Below are 12,769 nucleotides of genomic sequence, written 5' to 3' on the forward strand. Positions count from 1 at the left end.
CACTCCCTCCCCACTTCTCTCCCCAACACGGTGTGGAATCTGATATAGGCTCTACATATACATCCTTATTAAACATATTTTCACATTAGTCATGTTGTAAGGAAGAATTAGAACCAATAGGAGGAACCACAAGAAAGAGGAAATAAGACAAAACAGAAGGGAAAAAAAAGAGCAATTGTATGCTTCGATCTGCATTCAAACTCCATAGTTCTTTCTCTGGAGGTGGATAGCATTTTCCATCATGAGACTTTTGGAGATCTTTGCATTTTTGAGAAGGGCTAAGGCTGTCAAAGTTAGTCATCGCACAATGTGGCTGTTACTGTGTACAACGTTCTCCGGGTTCTGCCCACTTCACTCAGCATCAGTCCATACAGTTCTTTCCACGTTTTTCTGAAGTCAGCCTGTTCATCATTTCTTATAGCACAATAATATTCCATTACATTCACAACTTCTCACACCTTGTTTAGCTGTTCCCCAACTGATGAGCATCCCCTCAATTTCCAGTTCTTTGCCACCACAGAAAGAGCTGCTATAAATATTTTTTACATGGGTCCTTTTCCCATTTGTATGATCTCTTTGGGATACAGCCCTAGGAGTGGTATTGCTGGGTCAAAGGGAATACTGCTTATATTCTGATAAATGATAGTCTTGGATCTTATGATCTTCGAGTTCCCTTTCTAGTTCTGAGTTTTTTTTCTTGATTCTCCCCATCTTATTTGCCCTAATTATTCAGAAAATACCAACATCTTATACATTAATTTATGGCTATTGAGAACATTCTTTACCTGAACTATTAATAATTTACTTAGTTACTAATGTTATTTTAGTACATTTAGTTTATTTGCATTGTGCATTTACCTTCTAATGTATCATCAAGCATACACCATTCTTTGTTGGGGTGGAGTTAAGCATGAGAGGGTGATGAGATTTTTGGCCTAAATTTTTTGCCAGTTATATTCAGGCCCTGATATCACTTGCTTTCTCATTTACTACATCTGTATTCTTTGTCTGGCAATAAAGCAGTACAGGTGTTTGAGATCTTACAGTCTCAGGTTCATGTAGGACATGTTTCCTGGATTAACAGGAGCAGGAAGAAGAAGAGAGCGAGGCACCAAACCAGTCCAATGACAGAGCTGGCTGCTGAAGGAATGACCTAAGTGGCAGCCCCATTCCCCAGCATAACCTCTCCTGCAACAGTGCATTATCACTTTAAAAGTGTGCTGTACAGTAAAGAAGACTCATGTATCCAGGAGCAGGTTGGAATATTACTGGCAATGTGTTAAAATATTTATTTTCTGTAAACTTCTCCAAACCCAGAGCCTCAAAAAAAGGTGGTGGGGGGGGGAATTAAGTGCTAGCTATTGAGTATGTAGCTTAAACCATAAGATAAGACAAATGTTGTATAAAGATAATAGCATCAGAGAGCATAAAGTCATAGAGCTCAGCATCTCCCCAATCTACCCAACATGCTGGGTGCAAACAATGCAAATAGTATTGCAGGCCTGTGCTTCAGGGTCTGGTTATGGGGAAATGTCTGTCCAGTCTCCCATGTCAGTGACGTAGCATGATCCCCAAGTAAATCAGCTGGGTAAGGGTAGATGAAAGATTTAGATAATATAGAGCTACAGGTTAGCAGGGACAAAACCTTCATCTCTGGAGTTTGTCCTGAGGCTAGGCCCCCCTGTACTTCCAGGATATAGAGACTGAGAACTGCCAGTCTTGGGCAACTCTGCAGTAGAAGAAGGGGGAGGGATTGAAGAGTTTGGAGGGGAACCAGAGACAAGTGACTGGGAATATGAGAGGCTAAAAAAGACCAAAAGGCCAAGGGAGAAATCTAAGTGAAACCCTAACTTAGAAGCAGATAAACCAGCAGTTAGAGGCTCATAAAAAACAGAAAGAAGAATGTGTGAAGACTGAGTCCAAAACACTATGAACAAGTAAATTTCAACAATAATAAATTGCAAAAACCTTCAGGAGAAAGATCTTTAAAATGTGAAGGAACACCATGTCCAAATAACTTCAGGATTACTCCTCAGTCATGAGACATTGGAGAAGTGAATGGAATACTACCTTCTAAAAAATAAAAGAGCTCAGTCTACCACCCAAAATAATCTTCCTATAAAATTAAGCCTAATCATTTTTAGATGATGGGAAGGGAAGACAAAGATCAGCAGAATATTTGACTTGCAGATGCTCGAACAATGGAGACACAAGAAATCTACATAAACACAGTAAACTAGAAAACACTTAAGTAATGAGATCTTTTGTCTCATGCTTAAAAGCTGTTGATTAAAGAAAAGAAGTAAATTGAACTGAAAGGTAAAGAGGATCCTCTGGGAAGAAAAAAGACACAAGGGGCTAAAAATCTAAAAGATCAGAAGACTACGAAAGGAGGAATAGTTGAATTAATACTCCAAAGACTCACCTGTTGAACACCCACAAATGAATCATTGTCCTGTGTGCTAGGGACAACAGTGAAAAGTTCCATGAACAAGGAAGAGAAGGCATTGGAAAAGAAGAGGGGAGAGGAGAACCTCATATACAAAGTTCTTGTGTTTAATCATGGTGGAACACCATTATAATATGGCATAGAAGAGGGTCTTGCCCCAGAATGTAAAAGAAAAGGGTCTGCTAAAAAACATGGCTGTGGAGGGCAGGAAGGAGGAAAGAAGGAAGGAAGCATGCATTTATTAAGTGCCAGTGCCACTATGAGCCAGGCACTGTGCTAAATGCTTCACAGATATCTTGTTCAGTTCTCATAAGAATTCTGGGAGGTAGGTACTATTACTGTCTTCATTTTACAGTTGAGGAAAATGAGGCAAACAGAGGTTAAGTAACTTGCCTAGAATCACAGAAGCCAGATTTAAACTCAGATCTTCCTAATTCCAGGTCCAGTGTTCTTGTCCACTGTACAGGTAGGACTGGTAAAAAGATTATAAGGGATTCTTCTGAGGGAATCTGTACACTAGGAGACTGATGTCTCTGCAGAAGAGTTCCCAGGAGAAGGAATGTATGAATAGGATAGATCTAGAACCAACGATGATTTAAGTTGGCCTTAGTGAAAAGGGATCAAGCTAAGAGTAAGGGGGTAGGACTTGCTTCAGGACTTGGGACACAAAGTAAATTGCTCTAGACGACATTTTTTCATTTGACATTATTTTCTTTATGAATTGATATTTCTAAAAAGTGTGAGGCATACCATAAAATAAGGAATAGGGTAATATCTACAAATGCAGTGACAGAAATGGAATAGAAGAGGAAGTTTAATTCAGAAACTCTGCACAGAGATACAAAAATAAATAAATAAGGGTGGGTGAGTGTGTCCTCAGTCATCAGGTAGAGAAAAAAAATAAGGATGACAAAGCAAAGGAAAACTTACTGGAAAGAGGTTCAGCAAAAGAATGTTACTTTATAAAATAAGTAGTTGAAGAAGAGGGAAGGAAAATTTCTAACCACAAGTTTAACTGAGTGGAAGAAAAGAAGGTTCAAAAGAGATTCAGGGAAAGAAAAAGATGTTAGCAATTTAAGTAAATTCAAAAAATTTGCAATAGGACAAGCAAGGGTGATATCCTTGAGTATCGATAGACTAGCATCAAAGTGTACAACGAAAACTAATTGCAGGGAGAAAGTACTGATTTAACAGAGGAAGGGGGATGAAAATAAGTACAAGTAGACGAAAATACAACGTAACAGTCATAACCTTAAATGTGAATGGTTTAAACATTCCAATAAACCAGTAGCAGTATAGATAAGAAAACAAAACCTGAAATGGCTGCATACTAGAAACACAACCAAAAAATAAAATCACATGCAGAATGAAAAGGGGGTTGAACTTGTTACCTTCTGAGGTCTTGTCAAAGCCTGAGATTTTATCATTTTGTGAAATTAATGTTAGGTTAGCAGAAATTTGAAACTGCATACCTCCCAGGCTTTACTTTGCCAAGAGACAACTTCCGTTCACATAGAACACCGTTGGATGAATTGCTTTGAGACTCACTGCCCCTTTCTGTGGGATTTATGATTACAAATTACACTTTAACCAAAAGTGCCTGCAGCCAACTAATAAGGATTTCTTGTAAGTTTTGGAATACAAAGGGGACGGCATTTGTGTGTGATAGATAGTTCCAGGTTTTCCACAGGGGAGAAATAGGGATGCAGAAGTTATAACATGCTTAACTTCACACAACAAATGGTAGGATTTAGTCAGAACCACAAGTCTGCTTCCAATGTACTTGTCAGTAAAAATTCTTGCCTCTCAGATAAGCTGATGTTCCAGAAACCTGAAGATTTCACTGATCTCCCATTGAGTACATAACGTAGAGTTTTCCCAACCTTATTTACAGGGTTCTTGCATTTAAATATAGTAGAACACCATGGTTCATAATTACATGGATTTAAGTTCTATTCATGTCACCTGAAACCATGACTACATATAGTAATTATTGGCTTTCATTCAACTAGTCTAAGAATCAGAGAGAAACTTTGGGAAAAAACCATGAGGCCTGTCCTCATAGAGTTTATAGTCTAAATGTGGATAAGGTACTAATACAGGTAACTGCAATTCACTGTATTATGTAAGTACATTAGGGAAGTTCAAGCAAGGTACTACCTCAGACCCAAGACAGGAAGAGAGGGCTGTTACTGATGAGTAGTGACTCTGGGAAAGCTACTTACAATACGATATTTGATTGAATTAGACTTTAGAAGGTGGGAAAGAGTACAACAGTAAAGGAGGGGGAAGGAAAGAAGGACATTCCTGATATACTGATTGGTTAAAAAAAAAAGTAATAGAAGCAGGAGGGCACAGAACATGTTCAGGGGTAGGGGAGAGACAGTAGAAACTAGTCCAGTTTGGCTAGAGTAGAATGTATGGAGACAAGAAGAGGAGATAAGGCTGGGAAGGTAGGGTGGTATGAAATTGTAAAAGGTTATGGATGTCAGGCAAAGGCATTTACTCAAAGGAAATAGACACTGAATAATTTTGAGTAACAGGGCCAGATCTACACATGCAGTATTTTGGAGAAGTTGAAAGTAAGAGAGAGTAGGGGCAGGAAGAACTGTTAAGAAACTCTCAAAGTTATCTAAGCCGGGTCAGTACCAAGGTGAACAGTGGGAATAGATGTAAGAGATGCTGTCAAGATAGAATGAGTGGGAATTGACAGCTGATTGAAAGTAAAAGAATAGAATCAAAGTCCACAGTTGTGAACATTACAGTTATGAATGGTGATAGCAGAAACAAAAAGCAAGTTGGAAGAGCAAGTTTAGGGAACATTTCTTTCCGTTGTGAATATAGACAACAAACCATGGTAGTATTAGGTGTATCAATGACTTTGTTACCTCTAGAAATCACGGATATTTTCATATCACATTACAGTTGTTGCAGATACCTCAAAATGTGATTTATACTTATCACTATTTTGATAACTATTTCTGTATAATTGATTTCCTTTTGTGATCTATTTTATACATTTAAAAAATACTATTCTGAAAAGAGATCATAAACTTCACTAGATTGCCAAAGGGCTCCATTCATAGGCTATACAAAGAGTAAGTGGCATAAGCAGGATTTGATTAGAATGAAAAGGGAACCTAGGTTCTCCTGACTCCAAATTGAACAGTTTATGGGAATTCCAACTATAATGGACCCATGGATCCTTGAAGTATAAAGCTTACCAAATGTATCTATTTTTATGTGTGTGTGTGTGTGTGTGTGTGTGTGTATCCCCCCCCCAAAGAAATATGTTAAAGGTATAGAATATATTCAAACCATATTACGTGAGGTAGCCCCACTCCTAATAGAGTTTACTGACTTAGCAGTGCCGACACAACAGGTACACAAATAACAATGAGAATACATTCACAAACCAAGTCTGACATAAGGTTCAGGGAAGGAAATAGCTGAAATAATTTAAGAGATTAAATTAAATTAAACTATATAAATCCAGAAAATCAACTTTAGCAATACAAAATGGAAGAGACATAGCTAGAGAAGAGTTTATTTGGAAAAGATCTGGGGGATTTAATAGATTGCATGTTCAGTATGAGCCAGTGATATGATATGACAGCCAAGCGAGGTAGTGTGATCCTAGACTGAATTAAGAGAAGCTTAACATCTAGCAATAAAGAAGATTGTTTTCTGTCAGACCACACTTGTAATATTGCATTCATTTCCAGATATCATATCCTGGAAAGAGAGCAGCCAAAATGATGATGGATCTTGAGTTTATCTGATAGGAAGATGAGTTGAAACAAACTGGGGATGCCTAGCCTGGAGAAGAAGAGAAATAGTGTTAAGATAGCTGACTTCAAGGAGCTTTTCTCATGGATGAAGAAGGATTAGATTTGTTGTGCAGAGGGCAGATATAGGTACTATGAAGAGAAGTTGGAAAGAGGCATATTTGTGTTTGATATTGAGGGAAAAGCTCCCTGACATATCACTGCTCAAAAGTGCATCAGGCTGCCATGAAGGTGATGGATTTTCTGTCATCGGAGGTCTTCAAGCAAAGGCTAGATGTTGGGTAAATTGAAGAGAGAATTCTTATTTAGGAGTGGGTTGAACTAGATAGCTACTAGAGTGCCTTTTAATTCTGAATTTCTGTATGAAGTAGAAGAGGATGGGATTAAAGATATAGGTAGAAGGATTAACTTCAGTTAGGAAGAGCGATATGTCTTCTGTGACCAGAGTGAAGGAAAAAGTACATAGTAGGTAGATAGTGCTGAGATTTGAAGATATTTGGGGCAGGTAGAAAACTCACATTAAATAACATTAATCTTCACAGTGAAATAGATCACTATAAGTTTGAGACGTGGGATTGTAGAAGAAAGAAGAGGAGAAAAGGTTTAGAGCAGATGTGGGGAATGAGGTAAGGAGTGAATAAGGGTGAAATAGGTTTGTCAGGCAGCATCAAGGATCCAATTGACATTATGTTGTATAAATTTGTAATGAGTAAAATCAGCCCAGTTTAATGATTTTTATCTTTCTCTAGCAGTACTCAGCAGCTCAGTGACAGTAACAGAGAAATAAGAGAATTGAGACAACTCGGGAATGGAGCTTTTCAGTTTAAGAACAGTGGAAGCTCGGGGGATAAGGAATCCTGGAGTAGTATCTAGTGAAACATGAAAGTGACCTTTGGGACCACAGCTAGGGTATGGAATTAAGCCAAGCCAGAGTGGGCGAATTGGACTGGGAAAATAAGCAGAGATCAAGGGATTAGAGGTTGATAGGCATGAAAATTTAATGTGAATGAGAGAATGGGAAGAATGGAAAAATAGGAGTTTAATTGAAAGTTGTTAGCTTAAAACAAAAATTTTCAGTAAGTATTATTTATTAGGTGTCTGCTGTTTGTGAGGCATTATACTTTGTATTGAGAACTCAGGAACAAAAAAAAAATAGCCACTAGCCCCTGAGATTTTATGTTCTGCTCCATAAATGCTATCCTTGTGAATTAGGCAGAGATTAGAATAGATAATCCCCAATGTCTCTTCTTATGAGAGGATTCTGTGAAATGATGATAGTGCCCACCTCCAGTGCCTTGCTTTGGGAGGAGCAGGCAGCCATGTTGGCCTTGGTTTGTAGCATTCCGTCGCAGTGATAGCTTCCACTCCAGGACCTCCAAGCTCTTGCCAGTGGACATGGTGTAGAGGCCTACTAGTGTATTCAGGGGTGCATAACAGGAGAGTTGGAAATAAAATACAACAGTTTCCCATTAAATTAAACATTAAGCACCTACTATATGCAAAATATGCAACTAGGCACTGGGGGAAATTTTTTTTTAATTAGTTGGGGACTCAGTCCTTATGGAATGTACATTTTAGTAGGGTGATAGAATTAATAATATTATAATAGTATTTATATATCACTTGAAGGTTTGCAAAGTGCTTTATAAATATTTTATTTGATCCTCACAACAACCCTGGGAGGTAGGTGCCCTTATTATCCTCATTGTACAGATGAGGAAGCTGAGGCAGGCATAAGTTAAATGACTTGCTGAGGGTCACATAGCTAGTAAGTATCTGAGGCTGGATTTGAACTCACGTCTTCCTGATTCTGCTGGATCATCTAGCTGCCTGTATATACAAATAATGATAATATTAGAACAGAAGTACAAAGTGTTTTGTGAGATCTGAAGAAGGGAAGCAGAGAAAGCGCCCAAAGGAGGCTTTGGCTTTTGAGCTGAGTTGAAGAATAGGTAAGATTTCAACAGGCAGAGATGGGGTAGGGCATTGCCAGCATAGGAAGTATAGAGAAGAGAGGTACAGAAGCAGAAAACCACAGGAGCTGCATACAGAAGAGAGCAGGCAGTCCATTTTAGCTGGCTAGAGCATAGAGTAGAAGGATATAGAATAGGCTGAGATAAAGCTGGAAATGTGAGGTGGTGCTCGGCTCTGGAGAGCATTGACTCCCAAGCTAAGGAATTTGAATTTTATGCAGTAGGCAGTAACCCAATCAAGAGTTTGGAGCAAAAGATCATAATCATTTGTTCATAAAGAAGATTAATTTGGCTACATTGTGTTGGATTGATTGAAGCTAGAGAAACTGGTGTGGGGGATGCAAGGTGGGTGGCTTGTGCAGTGGTCCAGAAGTTAGTCACAAGGATCCATTGTAGGATGTTGGCAGTGGGATTCATTCCTTGATTACACACTTCCTTTGAAAGCCACCATTCTATATTTGGGCAAGCCAGCTCTAGTCCTTCTTCCTTTTCTTGCTCTTTGGCTATTTGCCATGCCCATGTGCTTCTCTCTTTCCATCTCCAGGCATGCCTAGTGAACAAAGAGAAGGGCTCCAGGAGGAACTGATAGACATCATTTTATATGTTTTGGAACGCAATCCCCAGCTGCACTACTACCAGGGCTACCATGACATTGTGGTCACATTTCTGCTCGTTGTGGGTGAGAGGTTGGCGACATCACTAGTGGAGAAGCTTTCTACCCACCACCTCAGGTATCTTGCCAGGGAACTGTGAGAAGTTATATTTTCTACCTACTTGGTGTCACACACAAAAAAACCCCAACAAGCCATGTTTTCCCTCTGAGCTTATTGCTGGTCTATTTACTGAATGGGTTAACCCCTAGCAGGCCTTAATCTAATTTTGACCTGACCAAACTCTTTTTCTTGTCCCACCCCAGGGATTTCATGGACCCAACAATGGACAATACCAAGCATATATTAAACTACCTGATGCCCATCATAGATCAGGTGAATCCAGAGCTCCATGACTTCATGCAGAGGTATACAACATGGTCTCCCCAACTTTTCCCCTTTAGGGAATCCAAACCTATTTCATTATCATCTTAAATTTGTGTTAATTAGTGTGGTTGGGCAAGTCCTAAGCTATTTTGTGATAAAAGACAGATAAACTCATTGAACCCCTAGACTTCATAAAATCACTCAGGCATAGGATTTTTTCCCTAAGTATTTCTCAGTCCCAGTAATAGAAAGTGCCTTTACACATTAAGTATAGATTTATTTCCCCACTTGTTTAGGTCTCTGAAAAGCCACAGTTGGCCATTAGGTTTTATCTGCAGGGGAATTAATTCAATTAAATTTAGTATATTTGTTTTCTGTTTTTGTTTTTGGTGAGGCAGTTGGGGTTAAGTCACTTGCCCAGGGTTACACAACTAGTAAGTGTCAAGTGTCTGAAGCTGGATTTGAACTCAGGTCCTCTTGACTCCAAGGCTAGAGCTCAATCCACTGCACCACCTGGCCCCAAATTTAGCGTATTTGTTAAGCAACTCCTATGTTCAAAGCAGAGTGCTAGGCACAGGGCTCACACACACACACACACACACACACACACACACACACACACACTCTCTCTCTCTCTCTCTCTCTCTCTCTCTCTCTCTCTCTCTCTCTCTCTCTCTCTCTCTCTCTTCCAATGGGAGGACATAATAGGTATGCAGACCAATAAATACAAGGTAACTTGAGGAAGGGAGACCATTAATTACTCATGCAAGTAACAGTGAGGAGGATCAGAGAATGCTGTATCTTGTGGAGAAGGTGACTCCTGAACTGAACACTGAGGGGAAGATAAGGATTCTGAGATGTAGAGAAGAAAAGGCAATACATTGTGGGTGTGGAGGATGGCTTGTGCAAATCCGTGTTGGCAGGGGAAGCAGTGCTGAGTTGAGGGAACAGCTAGTGATCCAGATTGTCTGTAACATAGAAAACCAGAAGTATTGGGAGATGAAACTGCAAACATTGGTTATAGCCTGATTGTGGAGGCTTGAGCTTATATTTTATCCTAACAGCATTAAGATGCCACTGAAGACTTTTGAATAGAGGAGCTATATAGAAAGACCAGTGCCTTAGAAATATTATTTTGGGGGCTGTATGGATTGGAGAAAGAAAAGACTAAAATTGCAAGGGCAGTTAAAATAGTCCAAGCAAGAGGTGGTTAGGACTGGAACTACTGACATAGTGTAGATGGAGAGGAGAGGACATGCTAGAGGTTGAGCTATCAACACCTCTCAGCTGTTGAATAGAAGTGAGAAAGGAGAAGGAAAAGGCAAAGATGACTCCAGGGCTGTGAACCTGAGTGACTAGAAAAGTGGAGTATCCTCCACATAAGGGAAGTTCTTGGGGTAACAGTGATGAGTTCTGCTTTGGACAAGGTGAACTGAGGAGGCCTAAGGGACATCCCAGGTGGAGATGTCCAACAGTCAACTGATAGTGGGAGATTGGAAGTGAAATTAAAGCTGGATACATTGATTTGGGTGTCATCTCTGGAAAGATGATCCCATTTCTTAAGGATTTTTTTAAGAATTTTAGTTACACTAAGTCTTCAGATCATGAAGGCACCTGTTTCCTAGCTTAAGAGAATGTGCTGCCCAAGCCTCAGAATAACAGATCTGAGTGCTGTCAGAATGTAATTGAAGATGTAGTCTTTCTGAAAATGGTGGGAATAGAAAACACTTGACTTTAATTCTTGTCCCATGTGTTTTAGATTTGTAGACCAGTTGGGGAGTGGCATAGTGCCATCACTTGCTTTGTGGAACATAATGACAATGATTATATGTTTTTTTTTAATAGTTCATAAAACCCATTCCTTGAAACAATCTTCTAAGGTATTTCATTCAAGCAGCATTATGAGGAAACTGAGACCGTGTTCCCAAGTGGTAAAGCCAGACCTTGAATCCAGGTCTTTGGACTCCAAACCAAATACTCTTTTCTGCTGTTCTTCAACTCTTTCCTCCCCTGCCCTCACCAAAAACAATCAAACAAAACTCCTCACCTTTATATGGTATTTTGCTGTCTTTATGACAGCCATACAAGGTTGCTAATACAAGAATTATTATTATTCTCATTTTAACAGTAATAGCTAATCTCTAACATTTATATAGCACTTACTATAAGCTAGGCATGATGCAGAGTGCTTTAGAGTTATTATCTCATTTGATCCCACCCTAGGAGGTAGGCACTATTATTATTCCCATTTTACAGATAAAGAAAATGAGGCACACAGAGGTTAAGTGACTTGCCCAGGATTGCACATCTAGGAAGTGTCTAAGACTGGATTTGATCTCAGTTCTTCCTGACTTCAGGCCCAGAGATCTATCCACTGTGACACCCAGCTGCCTCATTGACTAATTTTACAAATTAAAAAATTTTGACTCAGAGATGAGAAATAATTTACCAATATCTCATAGATGGTAGAACTGGAACTTGGATACTTTTATTCTTGGTCTAGTGCTCATTCTACTATACCATAATACCTTTTTTGAAGCAAAATAACTAGGACTCAGACTGTATCAGGAGAGCATCACAAGATTGTGTTGGAGAAATTAGGGAAGGGAAGAGAACAAGAACTTATTAAGCATTTAAGGCACTCTGCTAAGCTCTTTATGAATATCTCATTTGATCCTCATAACAGCCATGGGAGGTAGGTGCAATTATTATCCCCATTTTATAGTTGAGGAAACTGAAGCATACAGAGGTTAAGTGATTTACCCAGGCTCACATGGCTAGGAAGTATCTGAAACTGGATTTTAATTCACATCTTCTTGACTCTGGCCAGAACTCATTGTATCATCAATCTGCTACTAACATTACTGTTTACAGCCCTGAATATTGAAGTCTTAGGGAATATAGCTTATTCCTTGATGGAGAAAGTTGCCAGAAAACATATTTCTCAAGTAAATGTCTCCCCAGATCTGAGGCTGGGGAAGCTGGAAAGGGAGGGAAGATGTGGAGGAAGCTGAAACAGAATCTAACAACTAGATTTCCTTTGGCTCTTAGTGCTGAGGTGGGGACCATCTTTGCACTCAGCTGGCTGATCACCTGGTTTGGCCATGTCCTATCTGACTTCAGGCATGTGGTACGGTTGTATGACTTCTTCCTGGCCTGCCACCCACTGATGCCCATTTACTTTGCTGCTGTGGTAAGTATTAATCATAAATCTGCAACATAGCAGTCCAATGATTTCCCTTCGAAAGGGTCAGTTAAGAAGGATCTTATTCCACCTCCAGGAGCAAGCATACCTGGTAGTGGAGCTAGACATGATCACCTGAGTCGCAAGTAAAGTGTTTCTCCCTTTTTTCATGTTTCTTTCCACCAAAATTGCGGGGAGAGAAAAAGTAGCTCCTTGATCTATGGTACTCTGTCCCCCTTTTTAAAGATTTATTTTTTGGTGAGCAGTTGGGGTTAAGTGACTTGCCCAGGGTCATACTGCTAGTAAGTGTTAAGTGTCTGAGGCTGGATTTGAACTCAGATCCTCCTGACTTCAGGGCCAGTGCTTTATCCACTGCACCACCTAGCTGCGCGCCCCCC

General features: G+C 39.6%; 2 protein-coding genes across 6 annotated transcripts in view; one reads left to right on the forward strand and one right to left on the reverse strand.

The window, feature by feature from the left end:
• The window catches only part of TBC1D20 (TBC1 domain family member 20), a 40,336-nt gene that overhangs the window by 20,904 nt on the left and 6,663 nt on the right, over nt 1-12,769 (forward strand). For both annotated transcript variants that reach the window (XM_020990677.2, XM_020990676.2), the window contains exons 4-6: nt 8,755-8,941; nt 9,127-9,228; nt 12,239-12,380. In XM_020990677.2, the coding sequence (XP_020846336.1) occupies nt 8,755-8,941; nt 9,127-9,228; nt 12,239-12,380 (431 nt within the window). The remainder of the gene's footprint in view (nt 1-8,754; nt 8,942-9,126; nt 9,229-12,238; nt 12,381-12,769) is intronic.
• RBCK1 (RANBP2-type and C3HC4-type zinc finger containing 1) overlaps nt 7,876-12,769 on the reverse strand; it is a 46,488-nt gene continuing 41,594 nt past the window's right edge. For 3 of the 4 annotated variants that reach the window (XR_013484787.1, XR_013484786.1, XR_013484784.1), the window contains one exon: nt 9,924-10,155. The gene's annotated coding sequence lies outside the window, so the exon portion shown is untranslated. Of the gene's footprint in view, nt 8,761-9,923; nt 10,156-12,769 lie in introns of those variants that run through there. The other variant, XR_013484785.1, reaches the window with a different exon arrangement.

This window comes from Phascolarctos cinereus, unplaced genomic scaffold (genome assembly GCF_003287225.1).
Source record: "Phascolarctos cinereus isolate Bilbo 61053 unplaced genomic scaffold, phaCin_HiC Scaffold_2;HRSCAF=192, whole genome shotgun sequence".
In the NCBI taxonomy this organism is placed as follows: domain Eukaryota; kingdom Metazoa; phylum Chordata; class Mammalia; order Diprotodontia; family Phascolarctidae; genus Phascolarctos; species Phascolarctos cinereus.